Consider the following 17,996-nt stretch of genomic DNA (forward strand, 5'->3'; position numbering starts at 1 on the left):
ATCACAGGCACATCTCTGGGTCACACTCGCTCTCGCACACCATCACGGGCACCATCACCTGGGTCACACTCATTCTCGCACACTGTCACGGGCACCATCGCTGGGTCACACTTGCTCTCGCACACCATCACGGACACCATCGCTGGGTTACACTTGCTCTTGCACACCATCACAGGCACCATTGCTGGGTCACATTTGCTCTTGCACACCATCACAGGCACCATCACCTGGGTCACACTCACTCTCACACACCATCACGGGCACCAATGCTGGCTCACACTCGCTCTCGCACACCATCACGGGTGCCATCTCTCGGTCAAACTCGCTCTCACACACCATCACAGGCGCCATCGCTGGGTCACACTCGCTCTCGCACAGCATCACGGCCACCATCGCTGGGTCACACTCGCTCTCACACACCGTCACAGGTGCCATCGGTGGGTCACACTCGCTCTTGCACACCGTCACAGGCACCATCGCTGGGTCACACTCGCTCTCGCACACCGTCACCATCAGTGGGTCACACTTGCTCTTGCACACCATCACAGGCACCATCGCTGGGTCACTCTCGCTCTTGCACACCGTCACGGGCACCATCGCTGGGTCACACTCGCTCTCGCACACCGTCACGGGCACCATCGCTGGGTCACACTCGCTCTCACACACCATCACAGGCACCATCGCTGGGTCACACTCACTCTCGCACACCATCACGGGCACCATCGCTGGGTCACACTTGCTCTCATACACCATCACGGGCACTACTGCAGGGTCATGGTTGCTCTTGCACACACTGCCATGAGCACTAGTGCACAAGCATGCTGGCTCTTGCGCGCACACCCACCGCACACAATCCAGTCACCTGCACGCTTGAGCGCAGTGACTTTCCAGCAGGCCCAGCTGCACACAATCATGCCCAATTATTTGCACTTTTGCACACACCACCGTGTCAGGTCACACTCACGCCCGCAGGCAGAAATGTGCCTGGGCCCGATTGTAATTGGACAGGAGATTGTGAGCAGTGGGGCTTGGTGAGTGTGGGAGGCAGAGCTGTGCTCGGAAGCCAGGCGGGAGGAAGGGGCGACCCGACAGGGCAGCTGGAAGAGCAGCCTGCTCCAGTTCATCCCCCCAGGCCTTTCCTGCCTGGTCCTTGTGAACAAAACACAGTTTACAAAGTGGTTTGCAATGTTATTTAAGGACAGCCTGGCTCCCGCCCAGCCTGCCCTGTGGAAACTTGTGGTGGTGGTTACAGAGCTTGATTGGCCTCTCGGCGGCCGGGGGGAAAGAGGAGCTGGCCTGGCCCCCCTTTCTTTGGCAAGGGTGAAGAACGCAGGGGCCCAAGGGCACCGAGTGGGGGCCAGGAGGCAGTTTGGGGGCCTGCTGCCCCCCAGAGTGGGGGAGAGAGGAAGGAAGTTAGGGTGGGACAGAGCAGGGAAGTGGGCTGCGGTTGTGCTTATGGCTCTGCCCTGGGACAAGAGGGATCCTGGTGGAACTGCTCCTGTAGCCTACCAGTGAGCGGCTGCGGCAATTCCCTCCCCTCTCTGTAGGGTGGCAGTGTGGCCTAGTGGGTGGAGCAGTGGTGCTCAGGAGAGCTGGTTCTGCTAGGTGACCTTGAGCAACTATTTCCCTGCTTTGTGCCTCAGTTTCCCCATCTGGAAGAGGAGGCTCCTGGCCCTGACCTCCAGGTGATGTGCTTTGAGCTTTCCCGCTGAGATGTGCAGGGGGATTCCTGGTGCCCTGAACTCAGCCCAGGCCTCAGTGCATGTCTGAGTTTCTGGTGCCATCCCCCACCCCACATATCTCTCTGTCCTATGGGTGGAGGGTGGGTCTCAGTTGGGGCCCGAGCCTGAGCCTGAGGCGCCTTCTCTGTTCTCCAGCCCCAGGCTCCCTCTGGCCATCAGCTGGTAAGCCAGGCTTGTGAGGGGCCAGCCCCTTCTGGGCACCCTGGGGCTCCCAGCTGAGAGTCTCTGAGGTTAGCCTGGCACATGAGCCCTGCCCATCCTTGTGCCCCCGGGCTGGGCATGTGACTGTGGCAGGTGTGTCTGAGAGCCCTCCCCGTCTGAAGGCGGGCGACCTACACCGACCTGGGGGGCTTGATCCTGCAAGAGGAACCGGAGCAGGAATCCGTTTGGCACTTGGGATGGAGGGCGTGGCCCTTGTGCCAGGGCAGGGCCGCGGGAATGCGGCCTGGAGCCCCGGTTACCGTGCCCGCTGCTGCGAGCCTGTTCCCCTAGCGATGCCCACGTACGCCGCACTCCTGGCTTCTCAGAGGAGCCTCCCAGTCGCCTCTGTCTGCTGCAGTCTGCGCGGGGCAGCTGGGCTGGCCTGGCTGGGGATGGATTCCTGGTCTGCAGCGGCCGCTGCCCCCAGAGCTCCTGGGCCAGCGCAAGGTTTGACGCCTGGCTGAGAGGGGGCTGGAGCCTGCAGCGCGTGGGAGCCAGCCCCACTTTCCCATATTGCCCCGGAGCAGGGCCTGTGCCCTGGCCACTGCGGCTGCTTCTGGCCCTCCCGGTGTGGGCCAGAGAAGGACCCTCCAGCCAGGCCACTTGGCAGCCCTGCGTTCCCGCTCTGCTCTCCCCACTTCCCTGCCCCCCGTGCCCTGTCTCCCTGCTGCAGGAAGCAGAAGCATCCTCTCCGCAGGCCTGACAAACAGCGACCGCTTCCTTCCCCTTGGGCCGGGGAAGCCCATTCGCCGGGCGTGGGCGTGGGCATGCACGTGCGCGTGTCTGTGTGCGTGTGTGTCTGTGTGCATGTGTGTGTCTGTGTGTGCATGTGTATCGGTGTGTGTGTTTGCATGTGTGCCTCTCTCTCTCTGTGAGCGTGTGTGTGTGTGATTTGAGACAGTCCCCTGAAGTATTTGCAAAGTCCAGATTTTGCAGTTGTCGGCGGGTGGGATCTTTTGCCCCAGATGAATTGTTTTCTCCTGGAAACGGAGGTTTGGCGCAAATCCACTGGGGTTTTGCCTCTTTTGTGTCAAGGCCCCTGGACAATGCGGTGGAAAAGCCGAACTCTGCCTCTCCCTTCCCTTTTACTAGTTTAAAAAGCGCAAACTAAAAGGCTGAAATTCACATGTTCCGTTGGAGCTGAGCTGAATTTCCTCTGATTTTACAGCCTTGTTCCTATTAAAATCCATCCTTCGCCTAACCCCGCTTGCCACCTGGGCGGTGCAGTGGGGGCTGACGTGGGGCCCTCAGAGAAATGAGTTAGGGAGAGGATGGGGGGGCACCCCCGGCACCGAAACTGACCAGCCACAAATGTGGAACTGACCAGGCCTGGAACGGTGAGACGGTGCCCTGGGAGTCTGTTCTTCTGCTCAGCAGGGCAGGTTCTCACCCTGATCTCCTCCGCAGCTTTGTCTGGTGGGGAAACAGGGCCCTGATTCTGAGCTGGGTGCCCTGGTTCACAGCATTTACCCGAGCCCATCGGATTCCCGGGTGCTGTGCCTGAGTGAGAGCTCGTGTTCGGAATGCTGCTGAGGGGCTGCTGTGCTGAAAGGCCGGTGGGAAGTAAGGGGCTGAAAACGAAAGATGTTCCTGAATCCCCCAGGGCTGGGAAGTCTTTTCCCTGCGCGTGTGAAAAGCGTTCTGGGCTCCGCTCCCCAGGCTGGCTTTTTGGAGCCGTGTCTGTACTCCTAGGCCTCGTCCCAGAGTGCGCCGACAGGAGCAGCTGGGGATGGAGCAGCGTGGACAAGTCAGGCCGGAGTTTGTCTGACAGTCTGCTGGGGTCTTTGGAAACCTTGGCTTGGGCAGCTGAAAACCGGATGGTTAGTGATCGTTTTCCTAATCTTTCGGCAGTGCAAGCTAGCTTAAAAAGAAAGGTGAGCTCCAGAGAGGAGCGGCCGGGGCGTGGCACAGGGACTGGGCCCCGGCCTTTGTGTCCACCGGGGCCACGTTTGGAAAAATGGCCATTGAATTGGCGGGCTTGGCTTGCAGCACCCTGGGCCTGGGCTCTGGAGCTTCATTTGCCAGTGTGAGTGTTCCTGCCGCACCCCTCCACCACCGAGCTGGGGCCGGCGGGGGAGGCTCTGAGCTTCCTATGGGGGAGAGAGGAAATGGGACGTTGGTTTGTTTCAGTCGGGGTCATTTGCTGCCTGCTGGTGCTGAGTCTCGTGAACGGCCAGCTTCGGTCTCTTTTGCTCCCTGGGGGGAGAATGTAGCTGCGGATCTCAGCACTGTGCTCTGGGATCTCGTTAACCCGGCAGCGTAAAGAGATGGAGAGACAGAAACCCGGGTGCGTGGGCTGATGGTGGTGCGTGTGAATTGATTGACACCCCAGCGATCGATCAGTGTGTGTCCGTCTGTCTGTCTGGATGCGTGTACGGGGGGGGGGGTGTTGAGGGGTCGGCGGGTGGGGCGCAGGGCTGAGGCGGTGCTTATCGGTCGAGCAGCGTGTGCACGGTTATCGACTTGCGTCCCCGTCGGGGGCAGACACCTACGTGCCGGTGGTTAGAAATGGGCATTCCGCGGCAGAGCCGCCCCAGGGCTGTTGTCTCCTGCTCGTGCCCAGCACTTGTTCTGCTGCTGTGCGAGCCGTTCCCAAAGCCGTGGCAGCGCCGGGCACCCATTGCTGCTGTGCCCACACCGGCGCTAAGGAGGAGCAATAAGGAAGTAGAGCAGGAGGCCTGGTCGGGGCAAGGCTCAGCCATTGAACAGCCGTAGGCCCTCAGGACTGGGGCTCTGCACCATCTGCGGAAACCTGCCTCCCCCAGAGGTGTTTCTGTTGCGTTTTAGGGCAGCGATTCCCAACCTTTTCACTAGCATGGACCCCCAGTCGCCCCTGCCAGCTGTTCATGGGTCCCCAAACGCCACCCCAAATTGTTCATGGACCCCAGTCACCCCCCCAAACCGCAGACCCTCAATCACCCCCCAAACCGTTCACAGACCCCCAAACCGAGGACCTCAAACACACACCCCCGGAACCATTCATGAACCCCCAATCACCCCCAAACCTCAGACCCTCAATCACCCCCAAACCATTCACAAACCCCCAGTCACCCCCAAACTGCAGACCCTCAATCACCCCCAAACCATTCATGGACCCCCAATCTCCCCCCCAAAACACAGACGCTGGACATCCTGCTGGAACTGTTCACAAACCCCTAGTCACCCCCCAAACCACAGACCCACAGTTACCTGCCAGCCATTTGCAGCCCTATCAAAGCCAGTTCTGGCCGCTCTGGGCACGTCGTTGAATGGAAAGTGACCCACACCCCCGATTTCCGCAGAGCCGTTCAGAACACGACTGGGAGATTTAGTTTAAACGTAATCCCCGACTGTAACGTTGCACTTTGTGCAAACCCTACGTGCCGTGATCATTTGTATTTCTGTTGCGATTTTTTCACGGACCCCCTGAGATACCCCCGTGGCCCCCCGGCTCCGTGGCCCCCAGCTTGGGAACTGCCATTGGAGGGAGGGGGCCGCTCTCGTTCGAGGCTGGCTCCTGAAATGGGCACTTGTGAGGGGTGCCCAGGTGTTCCTGCTGAGAACGCGGTCGCCATTGGAGTTTGCAGCGGGGTGGGCGCTCTGTGCCACCGGTGGTGTGTAGCGCTCTGCAGATCCCTGGGGTTACCCCAGGTGGGAAGCTGGCCCCGTTGGCGTCAGTGGGGCTCTGCCAGGTTGCACTGGCTCAGCGAGCGTCCCCTGTCTCTGTGCCAACGCAAGACACCAGCTGCTTTTTTTAACGCACAAAAAACGACCAGGAACTTCTCCTCTGCACCTGCAACCCCAGTCACCGTTCTCATGGCTGGGGATCTCTGGCCTCGGAGCGCGTAGCTCTCACGGCTGGGCTGGGCTGGGCAGCGGGGAGAGTTTCCCAGACAGGAGCCTTCTGGCCTGGCTTCTGGGAGCTGGGCAGGGCCCTCCCGCTGGCTGGGGAAGGAGTAAATGTGCACCGAGGGCTGATCTTTAGCGCTGCTCAGGCCGGGTTTGTATCCGTCCCATGGGTGGAGCCGGCAGCCCTGCTAGGTGAGGCGCTGCAGGCGGGTTTGAAAGTGAGAGGGATGCAGGGGGTCTTTTTGGACCCAAGGCTGCAGCCGTGGGGTTTCACACCACCAAGGAGAGAGGAGGTGGGGGACAGCCCTGGCCACAGGCTGGCGGAAGAGCCGGCAGAGCTCAGCCAGCCCAGAGCCCCCGCTCTGCTTTAATTTTGCCTCTAGGCGCCAGGCCTGGCTCTGGTTCCCAGCGCGGGCACTCGGGGATCTCTCTCCATTGAGCCTGCCGGCCTGAGCCTGTCCTCGCCCGATTTCTCTGCTCTTTCCCTCTCTGCCCGGCCCGTTGGCGCCAAGTCTCTGTACAAAGTCCCAGCGTCGGACCCCGCCCCAGCACCGCAGGCAGAACCCTCCAGGCTATCCCCTGCCCCCGTATTAGGAGATTGGACCCAAGGCGATTGGCTCAGCTGAGCCTTTCCCCTGTTCCCGCCCTGCCCAGCCAGCGGCGCCAACTGGCCCTGTACAGAGCGCGCTCGGTGTCAGCGGCCAAGGCACCGCTTGGTTCTGCTCAGGGTCTTGGGAGGGTTTTGCGTGTAACTGAACCGGGTCCCCACTGGGGAAGAATATGCTAGGCCTGCTTCCCAGGCTTCCTTCCTTCCGTTTGTCCTTCTCTCCTTCCTGCTGGCCGTCTTTCTTTCTTCCTTTGTCACTCTTCAGTAATTGAACTATTTTGTCCTTATTAACCTGCCCCCCCAAGCCCCGGGCACGAAATGGAGAGTTTACCTCCCTCCATCTCTCGGCTGGGGGTGCGGGGCCGTGTTTGCATTGGGAGAGGCGCCAGGGTACGAACTGCCGAGCCCTGAGGTGTCGGGACGCAGCCCTGGCGCAGAGGAGGCCTGGGCCGGGAGGAAGACCCATCCTCTTTCTTTGCAAGAGGACGACGACGATGCTGGCTGTAGCCGTCCTTCGGTTCCCCATTTGCCCCCTCTGCGGAGAACAGGCCACTGGCACTCGCCTCCCGTCGCAGCCCTGGGAGTGGTTTTCCTGAGCCGGGCACCGCCCTGGCCCGGCTCCGGGAGGGAATCGGCCAGCGCAGGGCTGTGTCGGTGGGTGGGCAGAGTCCCCGGCTCCGAGCAGCCGCCTGAGCTGGGCCTGGTGCTGAGCTTGTTCAGCTCAACCAGGGCTGATTTCGGGAGGTTTGGTCCTAGCAGAAGGGCCAGATCCTGACTAGAGCTAAGGCAGCCAGCACCACGCCATCCTGTCACTGTCCCTCCAGATTGGCCTCCGCGTAAAGGGAGATCAGGATCGGGCCCCCGGGTGCAGGGGAGGACCACGGCGGAACACCAGCTGGGAGTTCCTGGGAAATCTGGGGTCGCGTTTGTGTCCCTGACTCCCGCTGGGGGCCGCCCGCTGCCGGAGAGGCGCTGTGAGAGCGCCGTGGGGCGGCGCAGGGGGTCTCTGCGGCCCGGGGCAGCACGGGACAGCAGGCCAAGTGGGTCAGATCCCCAAGGAGCTCGGAGCCCCCCGCTGCCCTCGGTGACGTTCTGGGCCCGAGGGACTTAGACACCGAAATCCCTTTGAGTTCAGCAGGGCTCGAGGTCGAAGGGCTCTCGCCCAGCCCCTTCCGCCCGCCGGGGGTCCGGCCCTACAGGCGTCTCCTCCGGTGCCACCTGCCTCGTAGGCGTCTGCCTAGCGTGAGGCGGGCGAGCGGGCCCGCACAGCGAGCCGGGCCTGGCCGACTCGGGCCCACGCTTGGATTCTGCAGCCCTGGCTGGCTACGGCGGCCCCGGTTGGGAGCAGTTCACAAAGCGTGAATTAGCCGTGTGTGTGGGGGGGGCGGGGGCAGAGCAGCCCCTGTGACCTTACAACCTGCTGCCGTGGGCCCTTCCTACTGGCTGGTCCCCAGGGGCCACTGACAGCTTTGCCCCAGCCCAGGGCTCCCACTCAGCTTTCCCACCCACGTGCGGAAGGTGGGCGCCGAGGCCTGTGCCCATGTGCACCACCCACAGAAAAAACCCGAGCCCTCTGCGGAGCAGCCAGGCACCATCGGCCTCCCTCCTGGATGGCCGTGCAACACCCAGCCGGCCGGGAGCCCTGACTCAGCCCCGCCCAGCCGGGAGACGTCTCGCTGCCCTTGGAGGGCCGGAGCCGGTTCCCCGCCGCAGCGTGAGCAGTTGGGTTTTTTCACAGCTGCTTTATGTGAAGGGACAGTCTGGGCATAACCGCAGCGAAATGCTCCTGGGGAAGGCCAGGCCGGGCAGCTCCCGAGGATTAGCGCAGCTCGGCCGTGCTGCTCAGTGCCAGGTGCAGAGAGAGGGCTCGGGCCGTGGGAGTAGCTCCCCTGTGGCACAGCCCAGCCTTGAGCAGGGCAGATTTCCCTTTTGAGCTTCAGGCTGGGCGTTCCAGCCTCGTTCCGGGCGCCAGCGATGGGAGCCAAGCTTGGCCCTGGCCGCCTGCGGGTCCCGATTCTGAGAAAATGGTCACGCGTTACTTGGCGTGGGAGTCATGGCTCAGACGGGTGCGTTTCCCAGGATCGGGCCCACAGCTCCCGCCGGGCGAGTGGGGGACGGATTATTCTCCTTTGAATCAATCTGTGGTTTTCGGTGAAACGCGAGATTTCCCTGCCCCTCCCCTGGGTGCCAAGCGCTGGGGCTCTGCCGGCCGGCGAGAGGCTGTGATGAGCCGAGGGCTTTTTGTAAGCACGAGAATAGGGTTTTTTTTTTTCCTTTGAACAAAATGTTCGAGATGGGGATAATTAACGTGTGAGGAGTAAATTGCCCTGCTCCTTCCCGTGGCATGCATTGTCTCAGCCGCCGCGGAAACTTCTGCCTCTGTTAGGAGTAAGCCCCCCCCCCCGATCTCATTGCAGCCTGGAATCCAGCAAACCGGGGAATGCGAACAGCTCTGGGCGTCCTCCTCCGTCAGCCGCTCACCTTCCTGCCAGTGGAGACGCACACTGGCTGTGGGCTGCAGGCGGTCCTGATGGATGGGAGGGGGAACCGGATTTTTTTTACCTGCATCCCCATAATTTTGTGTGGGGGCCGCATGGGCAGAATATGAAATGAGAAGCCCTGAAGTCCTCCCGGCCTGCTGGCTAGGCCCCGGCTGCTCTCCTTGCTCCGTGGGCTGCTTTCAGAATTGGCTTTTAAGGGGCACTTACCGCAGCCAATTTCTCCCCGCGACCTGTCCCCAGCGTCCCACTTCTCTGCAGCTCAGCACCCACCTTCTCTGCTGCGCTTCACGTGTTGTGAAAACTTCTCCCTGGGCTTATCTGCCCCTCAGTTAGTCTTACCCCTGCTCTGTCTGCGGGACCTGTTGTTATTCTGTGTGGTTGTGGAGTTCTCTGCCCCCATCTTGGGAAGTGAGGGCAGGTGTGGGTGGGGTGACCCAGGAGACCCAGATTTCTTTGCTAAAAGCGGGTCGGGTCTTTCATCCGCCCTGTTTTGCGGGAGCAAAGGTGCAGATTTGAAAAGCTTCCGCGGTCTTGGTTGGTTGGAAGGGATATTTCTAAATGAGCGTCTCCAACCAAGACTCTGTCCCTCCGGCCGAGCCACTCCAGTGTTTCTCCCTCTGTCATTTTTCGGAAAGTGTGGGAGACTTTCCACTGGCTTTGGGGGGAGTTGGAATATTTCCCTCCTGCTGGGGATTTTTATCAGAAAAAATAATTTGTGGGCAAGTCGCTAGCGGCGGGAATGAAAGGGGACTGGTGTCGATCCCTCAATTTGGCTGGATTTGCACCGGCGGCCCCGGAAACGGCTCGCGTCCTTGCCTCGGCGCGGTGGCAGGCAGCTGCCTCCAGGATTTTCCTGAGCGCAGCAAAAAGCAACGGCGAACACTGTTGCATTTCCCAGAGACGACCCCCCGCCCCCCGAAAAGCGCTGGCCCTGGGCTCACCACCTGTGCCCCAGCGAGGAGAGATTGGCTTCCCTGGCTGATTTTTGTCAGGCGTTTGCCTTTGAATGAAACCCCCCCTCCCCCTGACCTTGGCGTCCACTTGCCAAGCGGCGCCTCTGCTTAGTTTTGACCTCAATACAAACTTGGTTGCGGGAAGCCGAGCAGGTGCAGGAGGGTTTTTGCTGTCAGCGGCAAGCAAATGGGTGAGCGAGTGGGAACAAAGGATGCAGGCGACAGCAGCCAGGTACAGCGAGGGCATTGCCTGCTCTGTGCGCGTGGCCCCCAGCTCTGGCCGTGCAGACCCCGCTGCTGTGCCAGCGCCGGGCTCCCCCCAGCTCCGCCGATGCCCCTCAAACCCGACCCGCCAGTCCCCTCTGGTATTCCAGTGCCAGGCTCCTGCCCGCCCCCAAGCTCTGCTGCTGGCCCTCGGTCCTGACTCCCAGTCCCATCAGCCCTGTCCCAGTCCTCAGCCCCCCATCCCCGCAGTGCTCCTCAGTCCTGGCCCGCAGCCAGCTTACTGCTTTCAGCCCGGAGCGTGGCCTGTGCCCCCGACCGACCGGGCGCTCTTCCTTTATGGGCCTCAAGGAAACCTCTGAGAGCAGAGTGCCGGGGATCCCAGGCCTCGGGCACTTGGCCCCCTCCAAGCCCTTGTCAGTGGACAGAGGGTGAGGCGGGCAGGCCATGCTGGCTGGGCACTGAGCAGGGCTTCCAGTGGCTGGCAACGGTCAAACCATCCCTCCTCCGACCCGCTGGCCGTGGGGCAGGGACCCCCCATGGGCAGAATGTGAAGCAGGAGACGCCCCCGGGGGGCGCTGGGTGGATTTTGGGGAAGGCCGGATAATCGCTGCCGTTTGCGCCGTGGCAGTCGCCAGCGAGGCCGTGTGCCCGATGAAAGGGGGCAGTCGTGCCAGTGCTGGGGGCCCGAGGGGAAGCTTCCGTGCCTCCTTAGCGGTTGCTGGCTGGGCCTGAGCCCTCACGTCTCTGCTCCCCGCAGTGGAAACCTCTGATTTGCCTTGTGCCGGGCGAATTCCCTCCGCTTCCCGGCACCTATCGTGGGGGCCGCTGGCGTGGCCGGCAGCGGGGCCTGGTGCCTGCCCCTGTGCTGACGCTCCCTGCCCCAACGGGCGCGTGCGGGGCCCTCGTGGCCTGGCAGCTTGCTACCAGCTGGGCCCGACCCTGCACTCCAGGCTGGGGGGGGGTTGGGGCCCGCCCGCAGCAATCCCAGCACCAGCGGTTCCTCTCCGTCCGCAGGCGGGCGGGTTTCTCCAAAGCCTGCCCCGGCGCAGGTCCCGTTTCAGACCCAGCGCTGGGCTGGAGTTTCAGATCTTTGCTTAGTCTCTTAAAGCTGGGAGCAAACGGGCAGTGGGAGGCTGCTCTTTCGCCTGGGCTAGGCAGGTCGCCTTTTGCAGCTGCCCAGGAAAGAAAAAAAGCAACCCACTGGGAACCAAGGCTTTTCTTCCACCTTCTATTCGCAGCTCTCCCTGCACAGCCCTGCCCTCGGCGGCTGCTTTACCCCCCGTCCCTGGCTCTGGGTGTCGTTTGTGTTCTCTGCTCAGACGTGAAAAAATATTTGAAAGCCGACTGCTTTTTTTTGGCAATCGAAATCTGAAAGAGCTAGTGAACCGTGCCTGGAGTGTCTGAGGGGAGCCTCTTTCTTTCTTAGCATTAATTAACTCAAGTTCGTTAGGACATTGAGTCTGCTGCCCAGTTTTCTCTTGTGAGGACTCAGTCGGGTCAGAGGAGGAAAACTGCACCGAGCAAACACTTTGTGTCGGGGCAGAAGAATGCGGCGAGAAAACAGAGCGAGAGCGTTCGGACTCGGCCTCGTATTTGCATGCGGGGGGCTTCCCAGGGATGGGTTTGTCTGAGGATGCCTTGCTCAGAAGGTTGGACCCAGGCTGTGGCTTTTGAATAGCGTCGGGTCTGCTGGGGAGAGTAACGGGGGCGAGACAGTGAAAGACAGACAGACAGACAGACAGACATGCTCCCCTCGCAGCCTGGGCCGGCCCAGCTCTGGAGGGCATTTTTTTGTGCTAACTCAGGTTGCCGACGGAGCCAGATTTGTTCCCTTCTCGGCTGCCTTGTGGCTGGGGAGCCCACAGCTTCGGGGGCACACGGGGCAGGGAAGATTCCCCCACCGCGCCCCAGGAAAGGCGGTCGGGAGATGTGCTGACTCCCTGCAACCCACCACCCCAGCACAGAAGGGGCAGACGTGCTGCTGCAGCCCAGAGAGGACTAAACTCCCCACCCCGTAAGTTTCTCTGTCAAAGCCCCCCCATAATGTTTTGCCCCAGTTTCGTCACCCCCCCCACTGCCAGTGCAGCCCCAGGGGCAGCCGCGCGGATCCCATCACCCCCCACTGCCAGTGCAGCCCCAGGGGGAGCCGCGCGGGTCCCATCACCCCCCACTGCCAGTGCAGCCCCAGGGGGAGCCGCGCAGGTCTCACCTGCCTGGCGCAGAGACGGAATTTACGTGCGACTCATTCACTGGGGCAATAGGGGGCCGGGGTGCCCAGGCCTGTTCCTTTGGCAATGGCGAGAGAGCTGGCGTGCCCTGCCGACGAAGCGGCCCCCAGCCAGGGGGCTCAGGAGTCGGCGACTTGGACCCAGAGTTACTGAACCCATAAAGGGTCTCCCGGGCCCTGCCGGGCGGGAGTGGGAGCCAGGAGTTGGCTGGTGCTGACCCGGTGGGGGTCAGAGCCAGCCCCTCTGCTGGGGGGCTGAGTTGGGGGGCAGACCCCGATTGCTAAAAGCTCCCACGTTCTGTGGGCGGGAGCAGGATGAGCTGAGCAGGAAGAAACACCCCCTGGGTGTCTGCACGCTGGGGCCTGGCCCGCCGGGGTGAGGGGTGGGTGTCTGGCCAGCTGCGCCTGCTCCAGTCGGGGGCCCAAGCGGGTTCTTTGCCCTGGCTGGAAGTTTGCGTCCATCTTTCCTCTCGCCTCCTTCCAGCAGCGGGGACTGGTGCCAGCCCCGCTGCCGACTCCCCCAGCCCCGACGGGCACGTGCGGGGCCCTTGTGCCTGGCAGCTTGCTACCAGCTGGGCCCGACCCTGCACTCCACGCCAGGGGGGTTGGGGCCTGCCCGCAGCAATCCCAGCACCAGCGGTTCCTCTCCGTCCGCAGGCGGGCGGGTTTCTCCAAAGCCTGCCCCGGCGCAGGTCCTGTTTCAGACCCGGCGCTGGGCTGGAGCGTCAGATCTTTGCCCCTGAAATCGCAGTGCCGAGCCTCGCTGCTGCCTCGACGGCTGCCTTTCCCATCGCCTCCTCGTGCCCGCCGGCGGGTGCCAGGGCGCAGTCCCCGAGGGACGCAGCCCCCGGCCTGCCTGGTGTTGGGGCCTCGTCGCCCCAGCCAGGAGAGTGTCCCTGCCTGGCAGAGGCCCAGCTGGCCCCTGCTTGGGTGAACTGCCAGGTGGGGGCTGGGCTCAGCTCGGGCACCCAGCCCCGCGGTGCTGCCCCCCACTCCAGAGCCTGCGGGAAGGACGCTGTTCGTGGGTGGCACCGCAGGACGTCGGTTCCTGCCATGCGCTGGGCTTCCCCTGGGGCGACCCGCCCCACTGCACGCCGGCCGAGGCAGAGCGCAGCCGGCGTGGGGTGCTGGCCTGTCCGGCCTTGGCAGGCGTTCCCCCGTCTGCAGCGCCGAGCAGGCCTGGCATGGCAGCCAGGGGATGGCTCTCCCCTCCCCGGGGGGGCTTTTTGGAGCTCACAAGGGTGGCCCGAGCCAGCTCCACAGATGCCAAGCGGTGCCTGCCGGGGCCCAGGCCGCAAGGTGCTCAACACACAGGCTGCTCCGCCCCCTTTGCACGCACCTGAGGGCCCTGTTCTCTCCTCCCTCCCGTCTCCCCCGCGCTGCCCCCCACCCCCAGGCTCCGGGCGATACCCCAGCCTGGCTGCTGGGGCTGTACGCTCGGACCGGGGTTAACTGCACGTCCGGGTGCGGGGTGTGGATTTAACCGGTTGCTGGACTTTCCGTAGGGACCCGACCCCGAGGAGGGGCACAATCCCCTGTGGAGCCTCCCAGAGCCAAGCAGGCCCACGCCGGGCGGGGACGGGGGGCAGGGCCGGGGCTCAGAGCCTGGTGACGCCAATGCGGATTTCTGCCTTCTCGGAGCAAACCTCGGGCCTGGTTCACCCTCTCGCTTTGCCTTTTTCTTCTCTCTCTTTCTTCACAACATGTACCCCCCGGACTCCGCTGTCCTGCCGTCTTGGCACCAGGCCGCTGTCCGTCTGTCCGTCCTCTGCAGTGGAGGAGACGGCCACAGGCACCGGTGTCCTGTACCTCTGGCTTCTTCAGCCAGGCGAGTGGGCTGGAAGGGGACCGGTCCCTGCATCTGCCCCCTCCCGGGGTGTGCCGTACACTCAGGTCCGGGCCACGAGTGCCTCCAGAGAAGCAGCGTCTTTGGGAGCCGTGGCTTCCTCGTGCGGCGTGTGCGAGCGGAGGGCCGGCGCCTGGGCCTTGCCGTACCCTGCTCTCGGGCTGCGGCTCCGTTTGGGATTGGGGGCGAAGGGGCGGGGAACTGACAGCCGTCGCCCCCCCACCTCGTCCCTCCCCCATCATCCCTGCTCGCTCTGCCTTGGCAGCCTGCTCAGGAGCTGGCAGCGGGGCCCGGGCCTGCCTGCGGGCATTGGGGAGAGAGCTGCCGCAGGCTAGCCGGAGGGCCAGGCCTGCTCTCCCTGGCTCCGGGGCTCTGCCCGGCTGGCAGGTGCCCGGGTGGAGGGCTGTTCGTGGCAGGGATGCTGCGCTACTACAGTGACGGCGGGCGAGTAAGTGCCGGGATGGCTGGGCGGGGGGCAGCGTCGGGTGGGTGGGCCCCGCTTCGGAGAGAAGCCGGCAGGATCGTCTCCTCCGTGCCCCTCGGATGCCTGAATTACCAGCCTGACAAGCTGGGCACTTTTCTCTCCCCCTTGTCTTTTGATTTTCTCCCCCCCCCGGCCCCGGTGTCGCCTTCTCTCCTGCACTTTCTCACTCTTCCTGCTCTGTTTCTCGTCCCCGGGCTTTGCCTCCCGTCGTCCCCTCTGCCCAGCACTGCGCTCACCCCCCGGCTCCCTTCCTTGCTCACTTTCTCCGGCTTCCCCTCTCGCATTTGCTGTCTGACGCAGCCAAGCGCCGGCAGTGACAATAGCCGGAGAAGAGCCGGTCCCTGTGCCCCTCAAAGAGGCAACCTCGGGAGGGATGGATTTAACAATCCTCCCTGTGCGTTGGAGGACTTGAAAAGTGGCGTAAGTTGGCATCTCCCCGACCCCCCAGAATAGGGTTGTTTCCTTCCTCGGATTATTCAAAAAAGTTGAACGGGGCCCCTCGGGGACCGGGCTGGGTGCTAATATCGGCGAGTGGCTGTGCCGTCCGTTCTGGGCACTGTGTTTACACCCTGGGGCTGGGGGAAGGAGTTAAGTCAAGCGGCAGGGGAGCAGGCGGGAGCGGGTGCCTGGCCGCCGTCGAATCGGGCCCTCACTCGGGAGGGAAAAGATGCTTAACGTGCCGAGGTGTTGTGTGCGGTCGGGGTGGGCGGCTTCTGCCGCGTCGAAAGAAAAGCATCGGGGGCTTTAATCCGAACCGTGTGTGCGGGGGGCGGGGGGGGCTGGTTTGGAACGAAATCTTCTGTCCCTTTTATAAATAGAGCGAGGGAGAGAATGCGGGCCGGAACGTACGGGAGGAGCCGGCAGCTGCTTTGCCAAGGCCTTGGGGAACTGCCTTTTTTCGGTTGGCGGGGGGGCTGGAGATTTTTATTTATTTAGCAGGACCGTGCCAGGCTCACACCCTCCAAGCAGCCGCCGCCCAGGGAGAAAAGCCGAATCGTGGCCGGACGTTGCTTATTCATTAGATAGAAACTTGTCAATTTGGCAAATTGTTTTCAGCCTCTTGGCTGCACAGTTGCTCTGTGCCACCGCCCCCCCGCCCGGCCCCCCCAGTTTCTGCTCCGCCAGCCCACCCCCCCCCCCCGCCTCCCTTTTGCTTGCAGGCAGCCATTGGCTGGTCTGGAAATGTGTCTCCTTGCCAAATACGTGGATCCTTCCTCTCTGCTTCGCTCGTTCGGCCCCCCCCTCTGCTGGCACTGGCACAGGCAAATGGTTGGGGACGGAGCGTGAAAGGAGCGAGCGGGAGAGTTTCGGAGGAAAAAGGGGAAAGCGGGGAGGGAGACAAACAACAATAAACCCCCCCGAACCCAAAACAAAACCCAGCCCCGACGCCGGAGCACTTTGGGTTCGGCCAGCGGCGGAGCGCGGTCGATTCCCTTCCCCAGGCCTGCGCCTGCCCTCCGCCCACAGCGAACTTGGCACCCGCGCGCTTTGCCAGCCCCCTCCCGGCGGCTGCACTCCCTCTCCCTCGCGCTGGGTTTTCTCCCTTCCTTCCTCCCTTCCTTCCTTCCTCCGCGGCTCGGGTTCGTTTTATTTGTGCTGGAGGGGCCGTTGGGCGCGTTTATTTCGTTTGGACCTGCCGCAGCCTCTTCCCCAGCCCCATCCCGCTCTCTCCCACCCCTCCGTCCGCAGCCTCCTTCCTGCCCTCCTGTCGCTCCGTCCCTCCCGTCCCCCACTTTTCAAAAATTCCCTCTTCCCCCCGCCCCCCGGCCTCCCTTCCCCGCCCTCCCCCTCCCCCAGCCAGCCCCCACCTCTGCTTCCCTCCCCCCTCACCCCGCAACTCGGTCGAGTCCAGAATTTCCAAATCGGGCGCGTAGCTTTGCCGGAATGAGACAGAGCAATGGTAATTATTGCGCGTTTGCTCGGCTTGGCTTGTGGGGGTAGAACACCCCCACCTGCCGCCAAAGAGGTTAACCCAGGTGGAGTGGCGGGGAGGCCAGGCGGGGGCCAGTTTTGGGTTTAACCTCTAAACTTCAGCGGGGCTCTCGGGGAGAAGGTGGCAAAATCGGCAGTTTCCCGTGCGGAGGGTGAATTTCCTTGGGCCTCGGGGACGGTAGGGAAGAGATTGAAGGAAATCCACCTGGCCGCTGGCCTGAGTGAGGCGGTGTCTCCTCCGGCCTGGGCGCATGTTGACCGGCTGGGTCGGGCACGCTGGACTCGGCTGGATGGCCAGCGGGGAGGGCGGGGGCTTCCTCGGCTTTCTCGCTCTAACCTTCCCCCCTTCTTCTGCCCCGTTCCCTCTTTTCCCCCTCGGCAGGATGAATTCCACCCATTCATCGAAGCTCTTCTCCCTCATGTGCGTGCCTTCTCCTACACATGGTTCAACCTGCAAGCCAGGAAGCGCAAGTACTTCAAGAAGCACGAGAAGCGGATGTCCAAAGACGAGGAGCGCGCTGTGAAGGACGAGCTGCTGGGCGAGAAGCCGGAGATCAAGCAGAAATGGGCCTCGCGGCTGCTGGCCAAGCTGCGCAAGGACATCCGCCCCGAGTTCCGGGAGGACTTTGTCCTGACTATCACCGGGAAGAAACCGCCCTGCTGTGTCCTCTCCAACCCGGACCAGAAGGGCAAAATCCGCAGGATTGACTGCCTGCGGCAGGCCGACAAGGTTTGGAGACTGGATCTGGTCATGGTCATCCTGTTCAAAGGGATCCCCCTCGAAAGTACTGACGGGGAGCGGTTGTACAAATCACCGCAGTGCTCCAACCCGGGCCTCTGCGTCCAGCCGCACCACATTGGAGTCACAATCAAAGAATTGGATCTTTACTTGGCCTATTTTGTTCACACTCCTGGTAAGTCCGACCGCCTCCGGCACGGCCGCTGCGCTCTTCTTAATCGGGCACCTCCCAGGCGCCCTCGCTCCTTCCCGTGTTCTCTCCCCGAAGCTTTACCTCCGCCCTTAGCCAGCTGGCCCCCGGCGCTTCTCATGCAAACAGAACGTTGGCCTCTGCGCCTTCGAGTTTGGGATGGCTCGTGGTGCACCCTCGTCTTCGCGCTCGCTGGTGAAAGCCCCCCACTGTTTGCACGGGGGGTGCTTGTGCACGTGTGCCGGTGAAATGCCCAGCCCTGTGCAACCGGCGACTTGCAGAAAGAAAGAAAAAGAGTCGGTGTGGGCGGGGAACCCGCGCGGTTTCACTCAGAGGGGAGCTTTCCTTTCCCTTTCGCTTTGATGGTCACCGAGCACCCGGCTGGGTTTCCTTTGTCGGCTGAGTTAGTGCAGCTCGGCGACGCTGGGCACTTTCACAGTGTGGGGAGGGAAATAGCCCTGCCAGTTCAGTGGGCCTTGTCCCAGGCAGGGAAGTGGGTCTCTCTGGCTCATGCTCTCAAG

The 17,996-nt window shown here is 62.8% G+C and overlaps 1 protein-coding gene across 7 annotated transcripts in view; it reads left to right on the forward strand.

Moving 5' to 3' along the window:
• Positions 1 to 17,996, forward strand: part of NFIX (nuclear factor I X) — a 124,132-nt gene that overhangs the window by 48,335 nt on the left and 57,801 nt on the right. For 6 of the 7 annotated variants that reach the window (XM_074980293.1, XM_074980294.1, XM_074980290.1 and 3 more), the window contains exon 3: positions 16,929 to 17,460. In XM_074980293.1, the coding sequence (XP_074836394.1) occupies positions 16,929 to 17,460 (532 nt within the window). Of the gene's footprint in view, positions 1 to 16,381; positions 16,515 to 16,928; positions 17,461 to 17,996 lie in introns of those variants that run through there. The other variant, XM_074980295.1, reaches the window with a different exon arrangement.

This window comes from Carettochelys insculpta, chromosome 29 (genome assembly GCF_033958435.1).
Source record: "Carettochelys insculpta isolate YL-2023 chromosome 29, ASM3395843v1, whole genome shotgun sequence".
NCBI classification, from domain to species: Eukaryota; Metazoa; Chordata; order Testudines; family Carettochelyidae; genus Carettochelys; species Carettochelys insculpta.